General features: G+C 41.7%; 1 protein-coding gene across 1 annotated transcript in view; it reads right to left on the bottom strand.

The window, feature by feature from the left end:
• Nucleotides 1-19,431, bottom strand: part of adgrv1 (adhesion G protein-coupled receptor V1) — a 152,239-nt gene that overhangs the window by 120,395 nt on the left and 12,413 nt on the right. Inside the window, exons 2-17 of the mRNA XM_030059593.1 lie at nucleotides 18,516-18,703; nucleotides 17,331-17,480; nucleotides 14,311-14,406; nucleotides 11,672-11,776; nucleotides 10,617-10,730; nucleotides 10,259-10,489; nucleotides 8,959-9,296; nucleotides 7,510-7,780; nucleotides 5,773-6,102; nucleotides 4,865-5,041; nucleotides 4,133-4,356; nucleotides 2,334-2,460; nucleotides 1,961-2,146; nucleotides 1,294-1,474; nucleotides 313-476; nucleotides 24-147 (exon numbers count right to left, since the gene is read on the bottom strand). Coding sequence (XP_029915453.1) covers nucleotides 24-147; nucleotides 313-476; nucleotides 1,294-1,474; nucleotides 1,961-2,146; nucleotides 2,334-2,460; nucleotides 4,133-4,356; nucleotides 4,865-5,041; nucleotides 5,773-6,102; nucleotides 7,510-7,780; nucleotides 8,959-9,296; nucleotides 10,259-10,489; nucleotides 10,617-10,730; nucleotides 11,672-11,776; nucleotides 14,311-14,406; nucleotides 17,331-17,480; nucleotides 18,516-18,701 — 3,004 coding nt within the window. The 5' untranslated portion in view covers nucleotides 18,702-18,703. The remainder of the gene's footprint in view (nucleotides 1-23; nucleotides 148-312; nucleotides 477-1,293; nucleotides 1,475-1,960; nucleotides 2,147-2,333; nucleotides 2,461-4,132; nucleotides 4,357-4,864; nucleotides 5,042-5,772; nucleotides 6,103-7,509; nucleotides 7,781-8,958; nucleotides 9,297-10,258; nucleotides 10,490-10,616; nucleotides 10,731-11,671; nucleotides 11,777-14,310; nucleotides 14,407-17,330; nucleotides 17,481-18,515; nucleotides 18,704-19,431) is intronic.

The raw sequence follows: 19,431 nt of genomic DNA, 5'->3' as shown, positions 1-19,431 counted from the left end.
CGTGACAGGAGAAAAACCTTTACCAGCAAAGTAAATGGGATCATCGTTCTTGTTAATCTGTAAACTGGCATTCAGTACGTTTCCCAGTCTAGCTCCACCTGTGGCATTTATCAGTGTGATGGTGAAATTTTCCATATCCTCGGGGATCTTTTTCAAAGAAAAGACAAGAACACACAAACGTATTTTAACCAAAGAAGCCCAAGACACACTCATGTATATGTGCTAACTGTGATTTGAGCTCAGTTTGATTTTAAGAACCAAGTGAAATTGGTTGAAGGTCAGAAAGTTAGTCTAGTTAGGTGTTTGCTTTACCTCATCAGGTACAGAGAAGAGAGTGAGGTTTTTCAGGTACTCTCCTTCTTCAAAGGTGATGTTTCCTTGGATGGGGCTGACGTCCCCAGACTGGGAGGGTTCTAGGACCCAGGACACTGACACCTGTCCGAACCGACCCCTGTTCCTCACTACAGGGTACACCGCTGCATAGAGATAGAGTTAACAAAGAGTGTCTATTTATAGGATGAATCACTCAAGATTAAAAATCATTTTGCAAATCCGGGTATAAACTTGAACATACAGCATGCACACTACAATGCTGTCTTAGGTAGAAAAGCAAAACAACATGATCTCATTAAATTTATAAAATGAGCACAAAGTCTGAAACAGAGACTACCTGTGGTGAGCACACATTATGTGAAGACTACATTACTCCACCATGCTTTGGATTATTCTATGTAACAATAGCCCAAAATTGGAATGCCATTTCTAACTTGACTACTGACTGCAACTAAGTCAGCTTACTTAAGGTTAGCGTTACAGTTTTTAAATCAATTTGGTTAAAGTTAAGCTTTGGTCATGGTTAGACCTGTAGCTAAAAACTAAAACTTCATTCACAGCAGAAATGTGCTTTTGCGCGTTGTAATCTAACATGGGTCATCAGTGTCAGATTATTAGATAAGATTTCTAATCATGTCTCCTTCATGCAATGCTTTCCTGATGGTGAAATGTATTTTTCTCTGTTTTGGTACACAGAGCTCAAATTTGCATTTTAAGATATCATGCACATGAGACAGAATTTCCTATCAGATTGCCAGTCTTCAAATGTAGCCATGCATAATGCCATTTCAATAGCTAACAATCTGGCCATGAACCTTTTCTTTCTTTTCTTTCAAGTTTTATCTGTGGATGCTAACAATACTATAGTCCTTTCTTTATAGTCCCTTTCAAGCTTCAATGATATGGCACTTAACATGAAAGTGCACTTTTATTATCTAAAGGAGGGCTACTCCAGAGTACCTTGGTATGTCTCGCTCCCTTTGCTCTCATTGATGGCCTCCACCAGTCCAGATTGGATGAACTCAATGACCCCATAGGGGTCGTCGTTCTTTCGCACTGTGATGTTGACCTCCCTGTGGTTGCCTAGACGACTGGGCGGAGTGCTATGGCTGGTAAGTACCACAGAGAAGGTCTCGTCCAGCTGTGCACACACACATCCACACATGCATGCACATACACAGACAAAAATACACACAAAAATAAGGTACCAGACACTGAATTTGAAATAGATCTTCAAGTATCTTGAACTTTGCTACTGTCAGTACATCCTCATTATAAACTACTGGATAAAGTAGATATTACATGTTATCTTGACTATGTCCTTTTAAATCAAATGGAACACTACAAAAAATAACCATTTTAACAAGCTGTTCAATATATTCTAATATTTTTTCAATGCAAACCAAACCAAGCATTCTGCCTTATTTTAACATATTAATGTTGAGAAAATTCTTGAGACAAGTGCGACCTGCTTGGCAGGTAAATATAATTATCCCAACCCACTGCCTTTTTCTCCAAAAATAATTTTGGAGAGAGAGTGTCACTAAATGACTAAATGATTTACTATGATGAAAGAAAGAAAATGTATATTCTAAAATGTGGGCAAAGACAATGATGATATTCTCACCTCTGGCACCCCGTCAGGCTGTGCCACCAGTGCCACCACCACCTCCCTCTCTCGTGGTTTAAACTCCAGGATGCCCGTAGCACCATAGAACTCGGTGTTTCCAGAGGGCATGACAGTGTAGCGTATGAGCTGCTTCAACAGCTGACCCTGAGCCCTGACCACTCGCAGCTCCACAGCCTCACCCTCCTTTACATTTGCAAGAGAGGTTTAGAGATGTTATATGAGCAGGAGAATAGACGTCAGAAACAATAACCATATCAAGGAGTTGATATAACTATCCCTTCACATCATGCACAGCCAGAGGAGGACTCAAATGAATGCTACAATAGACACGTTAGCTTAAGTCATATTGCAAGTCCCATGTTTGACTTACATTGATGACCCATGGACCTCTAGCAAACGGGGAGAACTCAAAGACACCCCCGGGGTCATCGTTCTCCATGATGACGATCTCTCGGCTGGTGAAGCCAACTTTCAGGATCTGGTTCTCGACGTTACTCCTGGGACACACATGCACACATATACAGTGTTAGATCATTACAGTTAATAATTACTGTTCACCCACTACATAGACATTATGTACTTTGATAGCAATAACAATGAAATATATGGGTTTCCATTTGTGCCCGAATTATGCTGTTGGTATATGCTGTATATTCTGTTGTTACATTTTTGCTATATTTTTGTCTTTGTGCATTGTTGTTTCCAGTTGTCTAGTGTCATTTTGGTTTTTGTGTATGTCTTTAGGTGTTTAAACAACAGATAAGAGCAATGAAGAAACCCTAACAAAAGCTAATAAACTGTTAACCACCTGAGATGACAACAGACAAAAGCATTTATACAGGAGACATAGACCACCAAAAACAGCTGAATGGACAAATGCAACGGTAGACACAGGCAACAGTGTAACGCAGTGTCCAAAGACCAAGATACATAAACAGCACCATATACAGCAACACAATGCCACATGTATCAGCATAATCTTGGCACAAATAGAGCCCCATAAAGTAGATGGATTTCATTGTAAAAAAAATTGCAATTATTTTTGAAGCATAAGATGGGACTCCTTTTGGAGTAAGTGAAGATGGCAAGATCGATGTTGCCTACATGGTGCATTAGAAGTTTGCATATGGAGGCTTCTTGTGCCAAAGGTGTTGAGCTTCTGCCAACTTGGGGCAATATAAGATGACAGAATGTCTTAAGCTTAACCTTTCAGTTGATTAATGCATTCCAAAGACTGATGTTCATTCATTATGGCTCCCATATGCTAAGGGCATGCTGTTTAGACCACTCTTATTAACTATGTCAATCAACGCCGCGCCAGCATCTCTATTGCGCTGCAGGGGTATGTGTGTGTATGCGTGTGTGTGTGTGTGTATGTGTGTGTTGAGAAAACCAGAGCCAAACAAGCACCACATAACGGGTAAATTAGAGACAAAAGGAGGACAGAATGAAGCACTCCAAACAAACAGTCACAGCCAAGGCACTGCATGCATACAAACACTGACATCTTTACAAGAGTACACAATCAAGCCTAGTTAAATTGGGGCGAAACACATAAAGAAGATTACCCATTTACTCCCCACTACCACACTCCTTTAGGTTCCCTATTTTACACCACCACAGAAACCCCCAGCCAACCCCAAGCCCCCTCATCCCCACATCAAGCAAAGGCCCCAGAAATCCTGAAGTGGGCCCTTCTCTAAAAAACAAAGTCCTGATTCATGGCACACAAAGGGACCAGGTTCAGTCCACCCTCCACTTACCCAAAGTACACTATAAAGCGCTCAGTCTCCACCCTGCAGGAGAGGGATGGGAGGGAGAGAGAGCCGCCGTTCTCATCAGAACTTACCACTAGCACACACACACACACACACACACACACACACACACACACACACACATGCACACCCCTCCAAAATATAAGAAACACCAGAAGTGAGTGGAGGAGGGATGAGATACAGCAGCACCCACGCAGCACCTCCAGGCTCACTAGACTCTCTCATTACATAAGTTTGTTCTGAAATATTAACACTGCCTTTAAATGATATTTTAGGAGCTATTGTAGTCATGTATGCAAGTATAGTATCAAGTTTTATTTGTCTTCATGACAGATTAAAAACACTCCATACAGGCTGACCAGAGATGTTACAGCGTCCCCACTGTCCCTACCTGTCCAGAGTGAGCAGCAGGGTTTCATTAACTTCTGGGATATCATCGGGCATGACGGTGAAGTTGATGGAGGCGGCACTCTGTCCAGAGATGAAAACCACAGAGCCACTAAAAGGCCCCAGGTCGTCAGGGGTTACATCGTCACGGTTAGCTCCAATTGGCTGAAGACTCCAGAACACCTCAGCCTGACCATCTGTCCCATCACGCCGCAGGGGGAGGGACACCTGCATCAAACATAATAAAAATGAACCAGCTATACCTACACACAGATAAATTTAAGTTGTGAACACAGATTACAGAGATTTTTCTGACTGGGAAGTGTTTTTAACTGCCAACAGTGAGAAAACTCTCTTTGCCTTCACAGTAATTGTTAATTGATCTATATAAACTGAAGAGATTCATTTAACAAAAGGGTTAGGGTTAGGGTTAGGGCTAAAAAAAATATATCTCCAACAAATAAAAAAGTGACCCCCCCTTTTATAAAATGACTAAAAGCATAATGTTAAAACAAATGATGGTGCTCGAACGTTCTTGACTGAAAAAGATTGTTTTAATTTTTTTTACTGACTTGCTCCTCTGTATTTTAGACGTAAAGTGGATGATCAACTTATGGTGACATTTTTATTCCCTATAATGGATATATACTATTCAAACTATACAATGCACTATACATTGCAGCATACTATGCACTATACATTTGTATCACTGCTGAAAACAGACATTACATCCTACCATGGTACTATTGCCGTCCTCTGGTTCATAAACCACCACAGTGGTGTTACTGGTGAAGCCGATTTCCCCGTTGGCAATGTCTGGGGTGACAGGCAGGGTCAGATTGAGGGATCCCCCAAACCTTGGGCTGATCGAGGGAATCGGGGGCGCAATGTCAACCAGCTCCAGTTTATCCAACTGGGAGAGAGAGAGAAAAAGCCCTCAGTCAATATCCAGCACATGCAGGAGAAATAACAAAAAAGAGATTTTTGGAAAATTATTATGTAATGTGTGTGCTCTGTGCACAAGGTGTTAGTAGTAGCTCTGAAACTGGATTACACATTTCTATTACTGGAGCACCATTTAAAATACTTGTAGAACTGTTTGAAAAAAGTCAGCAAAGCAGATCAACCTCACAAGTATCGATGGAAAACAAAATGCTGTGTGGAATGCCTTCAGTTCAGAAAACTGCTCTGCTTTCAGGTTGTTAAAAGTGTTTTATACTTCTTTCATTCGTCAAATTCAATTAGCATGACTGTGCCTCGTATGTCTAAGACGTATTAAAGAATTTAAATTTAAATGTGTGGCACAGTTATGGTCATACTGAATGTGCAGCCGGCCCTTTTGGTAGTTTTTTTGGTTTGTTTGCGAGAACTAGGTGATGTGTTTTGTTTGGACAGTTGGGTCTATTCCCATAGCAACAGACCAGACTTGAGCTCTCATGTCCAAACCATTCACACATACAAATGAGGCACTTAAACTTTGGATGGCATTGATTTCGCCAACGGCGTAAGCACAAATGCAAAAGAATGCATTCATACAGGTGCAGGCAAAATTCCCCTAAATGCCCTTACACTGAGAAAGGTTTTGCTCAAGGTATGACGAAAAACGGGGGCAAATAACATCTGATGCTTTTTCATCCCTGTTACCTGTATTAAGAAATGAGCTCCATTCTGCAGAAAAGCATCATTCCTGATTGGCAGAATGAGGTGGACCAGCTCCTGCCCATGAGAAAACACCACACTGATGGACCTGCTACCATTCAGGACCTGGTCACGGGCCAGCGCTGGATCTATTGGCCCTGCAGGAATGTAGAGGGCGGTGAGGGTCATAGACACTTCACCCAGTGTGCCACCTTCTCGCAGGAAGCTGAGGGACAGAAAACGGCCTTCAGGCTGGCTCTGGATGCTTTGATTTTCGACCAGGTGAAAGCGAAACATCCCGTAGATGTCATCACTGTCCTGAATGTAGAACACCATCTGGGGAAAGAGCGGAGGAAGACTTTAGGGGAAGGTTAGGAGTGGAAGAAATAAACTGGGAGGAGAATAGAGAAAGCAGCTTCGACAGTTTGATAAGAGGGAGAATGATTTAAACATCCTCTGTATTTTTCATGTCACTTGTTCGAGGAGTCTTGTTTCGAGCAACAGTGGGAAAAGAAAGAGGGAGGAGTAAAAATGGAGACTGAGGACCACAAGGTAAATGGTGTGATGCTGATCAATCTCTTTTTGGTTTTTCTTTTTGTTTTCATCAGTGTCTTTATTGTGTTGCTAAAATTGCATCCTCGTTGAAGAAGAAGGAATGGAGAGGAAAGAAACATAAAGTGGAGAGGAAGAAGAGAGTATATCAGACTCAGAGTAGTAAAACAGAGCCCTGAACTAATTTTAGCGAGGCATCCTCTTTAATTAACTCAGCTAAGTCTGCTAGAGTCATTTTCACAAGCATTTAAACTGAAGCGCATTCATTTGCCTGAGACCTACAGTGGACTAATGCACGGCCCGACATGTTCACAAGAGCTGATTTACAGTTGAGAGTGTGTGATAAATCATTTGTAACATTAATGACACTTAAAACTGATTAACTTGTCCAACCGTTAAAGTCATGTGTTAATCCTTAAAGGAATTTCTAACCAGCCAACTCTTCCTAAACACATGGCAAACAGATCCTGTAACCTCATAACCTGGGGTTGTGTGTTGCTGTGTGTTTGTACGTATGTGACCATGGCAGAGTCTGTGTGTGTCTAATCTAATGCCTTTAACATAAACAAGACTCAGATCTGCCCACTCCTTTCACACATAGCCAATAGCAGTGGCTTGGACAAAGATGGAAGCTATAAAAAACCTCTCAGCACTTCACCCGCACATTCTAAAAACCACACACACACACACACACACACACACACAGAGTATGCCTGCTGATTCTGCTTTGTTTTGATTCAGCCACATTAAGGGAACACCCAGGGAGCAAAGTGACAGACTAAAGGCTCTAGTTCGGCAAAACATGCCAAGTTTGCCACTGTACCTTACAGTAAGTCTCACCCGCATACACACAGACACAGACACACACAGACACACACAGACACACACACACACACACACACACACACACACACACACACACACACACACACAGACACAGACACAGACACACACACACACACACTCACACACAACCACATCCTCCAGATGGGTCCCCTCACAAGTGCAGCCTTTCCCTGCAGATTTCTCCAACAAAGTGTGGGTACCCTCTCTCTCTCTCTTTCTCTCTCTCTCTCTCTCTCTCTCTCTCTCTCTCTCTCTCTCTCTCTCCCTCTCCCGCCCTCTTCCTCTCGCCCAATCTCAGAATCTAAAAAAGAAAGCATGTAGAAAGTCTAAATCATTTCTTCTTACCTCCATAGGTTCGTCGACCTCGGCACTCCCTGTGACAGTATCCGGCAGCAGTTTGAGAATGAAGGCCTCTGCCTCTTCCGGAAAATCATCTGCCACAATGTATAACGGCAATATGGCCTTCTTCTCACCAGCACCAAATTTCAGCATCCCTGCCTCAGGACTCAAGTCGTCTGACACTGGGGATTCGTCACTGGAGTTTCGACTGATGGTCCAGTTGACAGACACATCACCATAGCTGCCTCCATTCCTTACAATGACGATACCATCAAATCTAGAGCAATGATGGAAGACAAGGACAGTTGAAGATATGATGACCTTATAAATGAGCTGTTCTTTGCCCTCAGCTTTTAAAAAAAGGAAAAATTACATTACAAATTAATATATTACATAAATAATAACAGGTTTCAGCAGAGCAATGACCAACTAGATGTACTTTATTGGCTGCTATGTCAGCTATTTTGGTAACTGCGGAGCAACTGAGTCATCTTCCTTGTTTTATCCGGGCTTTTAATTGCTAAGCGTGTATACTACTTTGGAGAAGACATTTTTAGATTGTCTGAATATGACTTGATTGTATCAAAACCATAATCAGTGCTCATGCACATTTTACATTCCAAAATTCCATAGTTTTCCAGACCGACATTTCCAGAAATCTTGGTGGATTTTTTTTTCAGACTGTGTTTTACATCTCAGACTACTGAGCTCTATGTTTATCAAGATGTAAATACTCCAGCTGCTGATGTCTTCATCACAAACAATGAGACATAAAAATGATGAGACAACGGGTGCTGACAATGCACAAGATCATCGTGCCTTTTCCCCCCTCATATAACCAGTGAGGGCTGCCTCGCCCGTGTTCGAGATATTAAATGATTTCATACACAGATTGCACTGTACTGCTCTGTTTGTTCCTTTACCAACCATTTTTTATATCTTATTTGGGTAACCCATTTCTCAGAAAACTTGCATTTCCCATCTTGTAGACGGAATGTGCCACCTTTGATTTTGCATGCTATAATATGGACAGTGGTTTAAATCGCTCTGCCCTGCCCACTCAGTTGAAAAAAAAAATAATAATAATTAGCAGTGTGCTCCAAATGTCAACAAAATCAAAATATGCTGCTTGTATGATTAATTTATTATTGTGAATTTTTAATTAAACTTTTTTAGAAAACTATTAAGCAAGCAATAGGCTAGAAACACAAATATTTATCCATACTCTCTGCTCTTTTTCTATACTTACCCACACCAGGAAATTATCTAAATCATATTCCACATTTTTTCATACTTTTTCAGACAGCATAATAGCCTTGAGGATTTCTTAAAACTGTCATATGCCTTATCACAGAAAAGAATGCCATGTCAGACTGAGGAAATCAAGGATCAAATATCCCCCTTGTCTTCATAACTCATTCCGAGGATTTTCATAGGCGCTCATAAGATTCTCACCTCTGTGTCAGATCTTCATTGATGCTGACAGGCTGAAAGAGTGTGCTAATGCTGATTGACAGGACACCGTGAGGCTTATCATTGGGCTCGATGGTGACCAAGACATCATTGGGTGGAGCCAGGACAGCGTCTCCTCTGACTGTCTCCTCCAGCAGGACCAGATGGAAGGACTCCGCGATCTCTGGCACATCGTCGTCACTGATGTTGAACTGCAGGATGACCTCATAGTGGAATGGCGGGAACGTGATTGTGCGGTTCGGCTGTAGGTCAATGAAGTCCACAGCTGGTGTAGCGCTGGCTGCTCCCTCACCGCTCACCACCATGTAATCGACAGAAACCTGTGTAAAGCAAAAAAAAAAAAAATTGTAGAAATTTTCATAACATTATATCAGTGAGCTCATTGCTTTTGCCCCAGAAAAATACAGATTTTAAAAAAGTCGTGTCCTGTGTTATTTAATCATCAGTTTAAAATCAAAAGCCCACGTATTTAAGTTCCTGGGAATCAACATAACAGAGAACCTGTCATGGACTTCACATATCTCTGCCCTGGTTAAAAAAGCCCAGAAATGGCTGTATTTCTTAAGGAAACTTAAGAAAGCAAAATTCCCACGCCAAGTTCTTGTCAGCTTCTACAAAGGAGCGATTGAAAGCATCCTGACTGGAAACATCACAAACTGGCATGGGATGTGCACGGCCCAGGACAGGAAGACTCTGCAACGAGTGATTAAAACCGCCCAAAACATCATTGGCACCCATCTACCAAGCATCAGTGATATCGGGGAGGTGAGGTGCCTGCGCAGAGCCAAAAGGATCCTAAAAGACAACACCCACCCCAGCCACAGCCTGTTCACCCTGCTGCCGTCAGGCAAAAGATACAGAAGTATCCGCTGCCGTACCACCAGACTACAGAGCAGCTTCTTCCCCCAGGCTGTGAGACTACTAAATGCACCATCTGAACTCTTCCATGTTTAATAATTTTATTTTCTATACAATCAATTAATCAATCAAGAGGGAACCACACTTTAATTTCATTATTCAACCTGTTGTAAAATGACAAATAAACTTCCTTGTATCCTTGTATCCTTGTATTAGAAAAACGCACTTAAAGAGCTCGACTTTGGAAGCCAATAAAGATACATATAAAGAAGTTATTTATTCTTATGCTTAATATTCCTATTTCGAAATCCACACAGTCCATTTCTACAGTTCACAGGATGCAGAAACTACGAAGATCTGAATAACCAACACCAAGGCAAAAAACATAAAACTTAACAAATGAATTGATAGAAAAGAGCTCGACCTCGGTGTCAATGGAGCCGACCACTGGCCCACCCTCTGTCAACCGACCACGGGTCACAGTGAGGTTGACGACTCCGTCAGTCTCTTCTACTGCCAAAATGGACTGGGAGAACCGCAGCGGACTGTCATTACGCCGTATCCTTAGTTGGACGCTGTTGGCGTTGGGGCTGAGGAGGGCCCCGCCTGCCGCGCCTGTTAGCCTGACTGAAAACACCTCATCATCCTCCGGGATCTGGACCACAGAGAAAGAAAAGCACATTCAAAAAGCACATCTTAGACAGCAGTTTCAAAACTCACAATGCTTAATTTGATATATAAAAATATATGACATATGACTTGTCCAGGAGCTTGTCCAGCACCTGGTCATCCTGGATGAGGACAGTGAAGACCTCCACAGCTTTCCTGGGGGTAAAGGTAATGTTTCCTCTGTCTGGTCTGAGGTCCTCAATGGCAGGGTTGGGACCTCCAAAGATCTGAACAGGAAGGAAGTGATACACAAGCCTCTGTATATGTATATGCCCATGTACATGCATTTTCATTTATTATTAATATGCCAAAGAGGTACGTACATATCCATGCTGTAAATAGACTGCTGCCTTAAGTTCATCATTCAGGACATCTTACATGTTGAGAACTCACCATGCAAAGTGATAGCACTGGGAAACCAATGATTAAAGTACCTACTATGCATTAACCTATCCAAAAAGCTACAATAATATGTTTACATTTTCTTCTCTAAATTATTTTGCAGGAATAGGCAGCATTTTTTCATGGAACAGTCTACTCAAATTGCAAAGGCTGTTTTCCCACTTTCTTTGAGGGCAATCTATCCATCCGGATAGATTCTGTGTGATTTGGCGAGCTTTCCAGTCTGTTTCCCTTTACTTCAAAACAAAAAATTTACATATGAAAAACTTAACAACAACAGCTCTTTCCAAAAACAATGACATGGATACCCGACATAATCCACAGCCATCAGAGGGGAACATTTTCATTGGGAACTATTTCCTGCCGAAGAACACCAGCAAACTGTATATATTTGCACCAAATTCATAATACTTTCTTTTCTGTATTATGGGTGTACTGTTCCTTTAAATTAGTGGATGAAATGAATGCTTGTGTTGTTTGAGAACCTCATAATTCCAATCTTAGTGTGACTTTGGGCTGAGAAAGTGCTCCTTTTGGCTTTATGAAACCCTTTCAAAACCAATTAGATAAACTCAAAAAATCTTACAGGGTTAGGCTAAAAACATCAAGCTAAAAACAAGGCTGCTTTTGTTTCCTAAGGAGCTTACATTTTGCCTTTAACGATGATATACTGCCATTGTCAGTAACTATAACATTGCCAGCCCTCTTTGAGTAGTGTGAGTAAAGTGTCTGGGGCTTGCCTGTTTTATGTGAATTGCCCTCTCACCTCAAAGTTCACAGTCACGGTCCCATATGTCCCCCTCTCTCTAATAAGGGTGAAAGGCACATACTGGTTCCTTCCTCTTGGTTCATCTACAACAACCTCTTCAGTCTGAGATGAAGACAGAGAGAGACAGAGAAAAAGAGTGAACAATGATCAGCCAAACCATATACACTTTGATTATCACATTTCTTTCCTAAACTCAAGAAGATTAAACCAAATATGGAAATAAAGCACTGAACCTTGTTTGGTACACTGGAATGAAGAAACTGAAACAAAAGTAAATTAGAAAGTGATTCAGCCTGAGCAGAGGATATGAATGAGCTGAATATCTCTTTACATCTGAAATATAAAGCAAACACAGATCCTTACCAATTACAGGTGAAGTAACCAGCAATTACTTAGTTAGTAGTTTTTACTGCTGAGATGTCGGCCATATTACCTGCCTAGAGAATGTCGCTGTTGTTTACATTCCACCGGATGCAAATTCAAAAAATGCACTCCAGGAATTGTATGAGGTCATCAGCAACACACTGGACCATTTCTACACCAATGTTCCTGGCAGCTACAGAGCCCTCCCTCGTCCTCATTTTGGCCAGTCAGACCACATCTCCCTGCTTCTCCTGCCTACTTACATCCAGCTGACAAAAAGGGTCAAACCAACTGTATAAACAGTCACGGTGTGGACAGATGAGGCTGCAGCAGCCCTACAGGACTGTTTTGGACACACAGACTGATGTGAGAAATGCCATGTTTAATAAATCAACCAAGAGGGAACCACATTTTAATTTCATTATACAACCTGTTGTATAATGACCAATAAACTTCCTTGTATCCTTGTATCCTTGTATTAATTATACAAAAAGGGAGATATAAACAATAATGGCAACCAAGAGGACACAGAGTACATAGCATGACAGGTGAGACTGAGATAGACATTCTCCAGTTCTTGAAATCAAAACATCAGTCAGTGGTAATGAAGTAAATTAATTGAATTGAAAGGTGCTGGTAATGCGAGTAGCGATAGAGAGGAGCAAGTTACACAAAGTCTGACATTATGTTTTGTTCCAGTAAATTTCCTTGGAGCAGCAGCACCAAAATTCATTCCACAGTTTAATGCAGTAAGACAGAAATAACATTAAATTTCATATTGTTTGGAAGTCATTATCATTCTCTTTAAATTTGGAAGTTAAACCCCCTTTGTTTTTCTATGTAATTTTGGTTCCATTCACCACAGCTAAATAAGTTTCTCAATATAATGTAACTGAAGAAGGAGAAAAGAAAGCAAAGAAACCCAATCAGAATTCACTTTACCACCCTAACACAAACACATCTCCCAAGGCCAGGAGGCCTTTATTGATTCTCAGAGAGCCAAATCATTATCCCGCATATGAGACCTTCTGGAGGTGGTAAGGCCAACAGTGCCCAATATACCACAGTTACCATGGAAACACTAAAAACTCCCACTGATAAGTTAATCCGGGGAGTGCTGTGGTTTTAATTGCCCCTGGAAACCCCCTGAATCCCACTCTAGCAACCATGGGACCGTCACTAACGCCACAACCACCACACAGGCATGAGCGAACCCCTCTCTATGGCTTTGGACCCCATATTATTCAGCTTTGACCCATTACTTTATACTCCTGACTAAGACAGATATGTTTCTCGCACAGTGCAGACGTACTGCAGGGCTGTAAAACATGATGGATAAAGTGAACAGCATGGGGTCACTCAACGGACAAAGACATAATGGCACTGTCTTGAGTCCATACTTGAGGAACCATCCTCTTTTCAAAGGCTTTCAATGAGGTTTGCTCACTGAAACACTTATTCAAATGATAGGTTGTTTTGTCATTTCACAGACCACACACAGCTACTATGGAGCAGCTGCACTCAAGAACTGAAGAACAACTGTAATGGTAACTATGAACTATTTTCAAGTTATCGAAACACAACAGTGCTGCTGAGTTTAGGAGGACTAATATGGACGACTTCATTAAAGTGATGGAATAATGGTCTGAAAAAAGTCTGAGAGTTAATTTTCATATCATAGTAAAATGCATGGAAAGCAATGGCTGGATAAAAGTTAGGAAAAATTATATTGGAGTTCTAAAATACGACTGCTTGCTTGGGAAAAGGTCAGCAGAAATTTGAAGTAACTTCTAGACATTTTGCAGATATTACACTAAGCATGTAAAGACATTGGAGTAACTCTTACACTAATAAACACACCAACTGTGTTTGTCTCTGTTCTTTAGTCACTTTAGTACTATACCTAAGTTACTTAAGTGACGTAAGCAAGGCTAAACAGTACAGGAATATAAGAAAACTGGTAATTACATGCTTACATATATACCTTGTGTGAAGGAAACACAGTGCTAAACAAGTTTGTGTTATTGGCTATGTGACAGGACTTCAACACAACAAGGGAAAAAAACTGTTTCCACATAGGAGAGGATGGAACTGTAGTAACAACATGCCAATTCCAGCTTCCTGGAATGCACCTTATTGTGGTTACTCATGTAGACTGAGCTCAGTATAGCTTTAAATTATGTTCTTTAGTTTGTGACAGACAAGACCAAAGAGAATGAACAGAGAGCACAAACAGAAAAAGCACGTGACAATGAATGACAGGAGTTTCTTACTGAGTTGAAGGCAATGATTCCAAAGGCGTTGTCATTGGACAGGATGGTGATGGTTGCCTTGTTTGGTGTACCCAGTGTCACGCCATTGGATGAGCTCTGGTAGGAAAGTAGGAAGAATTCAGTTGGTTAGACAGCTACTGTACCTCCTCCCAACCACTAAGCCCAAACATTCATTGCCATGTGGAAAAGGCAGAAAGCCTGTCTTCCCCACTCACTTCACTTCATTTCTATCATCCAGCTGAGAGGCCCTGGTGAGAGGCCACAAAGACAGGAAGTACTGGTCTCAGCCCAGTTGGTTTGTCAGGTCAGCTCTCAGCAGGCCACCTCTGCAAGACTTACGCTGTGCTCTGTCATTCAGCACTAAGACCTGACAAACTCTCAGTCACAATGTGATTAAACTAACACACACAATTTGCAAAGTTTAGACTGTGTTTTCAACTAAAAAACAAAACAAAACAAAACAAAACAAACCAACCCTATTCTATGACCTATGCAAGGCAGGTTTTCCTTCTCATGAACCCTATTAAAGACCACAGGCTTGATAGTTGGTGCAATTTTCCAAGGTTTCCATTGGTAAGCTTACCGATGTTTTTATAAGCATCTCTCTTACTGTCTCTGTTGACGACCACCATGTCTGCACTCGAGCGCACACACTCCCATCAAAACTTCCACAATTGATATACAAACATCTAGTCACTCTCCAGACATAAGTAAAATGTGCATTTACAGGCAGTCACTGGAAAATGATGATCTGTGACAGGCTTGGCACTGTTTAATAACCAGGAACACAACTCTCTCCCCAGTAATGTTTTTGAAATGTTTTTTTTTTGTTTCTCTCAGCCAAAGACACTCCAGCAGAAAGCCCTTAGCAAAACCACTGTGAGCGTGTGCGTGTGTGTGTTCGTGTGTGTTGAGGTGAGAGAGAGCAGGCAAAGGAGAAAAAGAAAAAGAAAAAAGAAAAGTACTTAGGCCTTCTGCATTCACCCCTCTATTCAAACAGGGCTTTTCCCAGCTGTAACAGAGCTTTCTTTCAGCTGCTGAGCTCTTGTAGCAGCCGACACGCAGACACAGAATCCACACGCTCTCACAAGCCAACCCGCCGGCACAGCCAGGAGCCTGCTCTTTTGGGTACACACTCAGACGAACACACACATCCACACATGCTCATGTACGTGTGTACAAACACTCCCGTATGCACAGTTATACGCACAAATCGGGCCTTCAGGCATTCACATGCCAGCCTTGCCACTGCCTCCACCAATCACCATATGGCTCTTCATGGTCCTACGCAGCACTAGTACACTGCACCTGCTCCACTCCATAGAGATTGTAATCAGCTGCTTTATGTACAGATGTAGCCACTGGGGTAGGCTCATGTTTTCTAAGAGACACTAAGGTTTGAATTACAATATACTAATTTGATTCTACTATGAGCAATCAAAGGAAAAAAAACAGCCGTGCTACTGCAGGAAAAATGCAGAATAAATCCATGACAGGTGACCTCTACAGTGGCTACAATTGTATGTATGGCAGCATAATCACCATGTTGCACAAATCCACATTTTCTCCCATTTTTATATAAATGTGTTGCTAGACTAATTTCAGCTTAACTTAGCACAGAATTACACTGGCAGATTTTAGACTGTCAGACAAGACAAATGAACCACAAATGACCCTCACCTCTCACTTATTCTTTATCTGAATAAGTGAGAGGTGAGGGTCCAGGCAGTGTTTCAGTACACTGACAGCATAGCATTTCACCAAGGCTTTGTATCTTCTGTAGTGTAAACAGTGGAGCTGAGTAGGCCTCATCTGGTTGCTCCCTCTGGTGACAAGTAAATGCAGGTATAGGCTACTAGATTTTAACCAGATGTCACAAAAAATGCAGTGTCATATTGAGAATATGCCTAGGAAGGTTGATGTTGAGAAATGTCAGTGATATAGTTGAAATCAAATGATTCAAACTGGTCTTTCTCTCAGAGCCTTTGGTGTGAGGCATCTAGCAGGCGGGCAGCACGACCAGCCGCCCTTAAACCATCAATCAATCTTGACATGATACCATGGAGATAGCCACTAGCTGTAAGGCATCCTGGTCCATGATTAAACAGACGTTCCTGTGATGAGGACTGAGTTGCAATGTATAAAGACAAAAAAATCTACTTTCAAAGTTTAAAACATATCAGCAGTGTCCAACAGCAAAAGGCACAATAATTGTACTTATTCAAAAAAGGCCATTTATCCAATACATAATTTTTTTAGACCCTCTAAACACGACCTATTGTATTCAAAATTTCCTTTCAACTATGGTACACAAGTAGTGAATTCCCCCTACGTGCTCCATTTGGTGGTGTGACCAAAAAAAGTCTCAAAGTGTATTAAAAGATTTTAATATACTTAGTTGTGCATCCATTCACTCATTGTAACGGACAGAACTTTCATCCATAGCGATGTGTCATTTGCATTAGTGGACACACAATGCGTAAAAATGAAATCCACGGAACAGACATGCCCATTGAAGTCAAGGGGCCAGAGAATAAGAGAGTCACTTTAATCTAGTGTGTGGCGAGGCCGTGGCTGTCAGAGTGGGTTTCTCCTCACAAAGGTGTCTTTTAGTGGAGAACCTCAGAAAGGCAGAGAGGCACACAGTGCGCAGCCCCACCCAAGCCAACCCAGGAAAAGGCCTATAGAGTGCACACATCAAAGAGCTTACAGCTCAGAGCTGCCCAAGGCTTAGTTTGGGGTTGAAAGGCGAGGCCCCCACTCCCTATTGGTTAGAAATGGGGTTAACGTGTAACATGGTCAGGGGCAGAATTAAAACAGTGGAACTTTGTGGAAATTAAGCTCCAGAAAGGAGAAAGAGAAGGGAGTGAGGCAGTAAAGGATTTTCACTGCCAACCATCAGACATCTGGCACATAGACAACACAGGCATACATGTACTGTTTCTTATCAATACACTTAAGTCTGCAACTGGAAGTTTGATGCAGATGCACAAACATGTGGATACACAATGGGCCTTTACCTGCAGTTTAAGGTTGAAAGTGAATGTCTCATCAGCTTCAGGCAGATCATCATCTTTCACAGCAATGAAGATGGTCTTACTGGGCTCAGACGAGAGCAGGAAGGCTGCAGCAGTAGTGGATTCAAAGTCCCCCGTGTCTTCTCCCTCTAGCTGAGGAGACCAGCAAACACAATGTTTTTATTATCATTTATCATCCAGATAAATTGAAATTTCCGTCTCTCTGTACATCTAACGTTCCTTTACTTCTTGACTAAAATATTTCATTCAGTATGTTTGCTCTCGTTTGACAGCCTACAGTGCAGACAGACATGAAGGAGAGGAGAGAAGAGAATAACAGGTGACCAAGGTCCCAAGCCGGCTTTTAACTAAGATTGCTGCAGGTACATGGTTTAAGCCCGCAGGATGCCACCGGCAGACTGTTTTTGCCTGTCTGTTTCATCTCCTTCCACCTGCAAGGAGCATGCATTTTGTTGCTGTCAACATATTTCCTCTCTACTTGTGCCTTTTAGCTGCCTGGGGTTTTTTCATCTCAGTCTGCATGTTTCTGTCTGTGTCTGTCAGTTTCCTGGAAGGTAGCCTGATACCACAGCGTATTTCATTAACTAATAAGGTTATGGCAGCGCAGGTATTATAGTTCATGTAGCAGAAATACGGTAAAGCCATCAAGAAGCATAGGAAATCCCCTGGCCACACTGCACCATGCAGCCAGCTCTCCATGCCAGACACCAACTGTGAGCAGCTGACACTGGTTCCCATGTGGAGGACATCAAGCTAAATGCATGATGTGATGTGGGAGACAGTTTCTGGAGACACACTGGGACTTTCATGTCACTACCACTGACTGCCACAGCTAAAAGGTCACCGAACTCTCCCCTCAGCAGACCTGGAAATGGCAGCCCAGCAACAGAGCAATGTGACAGATTCGCCTCGGCATCACATTTTGTTATCAGTTGTGCCAACACAGGAGCTGTGTTGGCTGTTAGAGACAGATAGAAAGAGAACTTTGACACAAAGACACAAAGCAAACAATTAATGCTCTAACAGAATTACTTGAACTACATTCAACTACAAATTTCAAATCCAGGCAGTGGTTTTGCTAAAAAGAAACTGGACAATGTTTAGCAGGCATACAATAGGATACTCAGTGAGTCATCTGGAGCGTGACCACTTCGCTCAATGTCTTACCAGAACCAGGGCTGTCACATTGATCGGGTCTCCTTCTCTCTCCACGACCAGACGAACTACAGTTCTGCTGCTCTCATTGACCACAAAGTCAGTCTGCCCAAAAAAACGCAGCACAGCTGACTCAGACGTAGCACCAGGGATGGACAGAGCCAGAATTAACCCAGCTAGCAGGAGGACAGAGGGCATTCCTAGGAGAAGAAAGGGGAAAATAAGAATATATTAAAAATAATGATACAGTAAAATTACAAATAAGGTATATATTACAAGGTTAGCTAATGGGAGCAGGTCCAAGTCATAACTTCAGTATGGTACTCTGACATGAAACCGTGACCTAAGGACTCGCTCTGTTGCTATTCTAATTTATAGGATTGATTTATTTTTACTCTGTGTTGCATAAGCCTTTAATTTATGTTTTAATTGATGTTTTATATACTTTTGTGGCTGTAAGAGGTTGTAAACATTCCAAAAAGTTAATTTTGCAGTCTACAAGCCCACCTCATCAAAGGCATATGTGTGCATAAACCAACTTTTGTTTTTGTTTTTTCTTAAACTGACAAATTGAATACTGTTACCTCTGTGGCATGTTAGTGGATACAACAGAGGGACTCGCACTTAGAGAATGCATTAATTGTATGAAAAATACCATAAAAGTATGGGGATGGACCTGTTCAGAAGCAACAAAGCAAGCAGGAGGACAAAGAAAATCCCGAGAAAAGAAATGGCATCCATATTAAAAACACCTTTGATTGCATTACCCTTCTTTCATGATGAGTAATCTTCTCACTTCATCGTCTCACCTTAAAGTTCATGAATAACTTCATGATTGTCTTATTCCTTCTATCATGTATGCTGGTAGTTGAGTACAAAATTATATGGTGGACATACATTACACTCTAAGCTCTGAATACAGAGTATA

This window comes from Myripristis murdjan, chromosome 9 (genome assembly GCF_902150065.1).
Source record: "Myripristis murdjan chromosome 9, fMyrMur1.1, whole genome shotgun sequence".
In the NCBI taxonomy this organism is placed as follows: Eukaryota; Metazoa; Chordata; class Actinopteri; order Holocentriformes; family Holocentridae; genus Myripristis; species Myripristis murdjan.
This window is presented reverse-complemented; position numbering and strand designations above follow the sequence as displayed.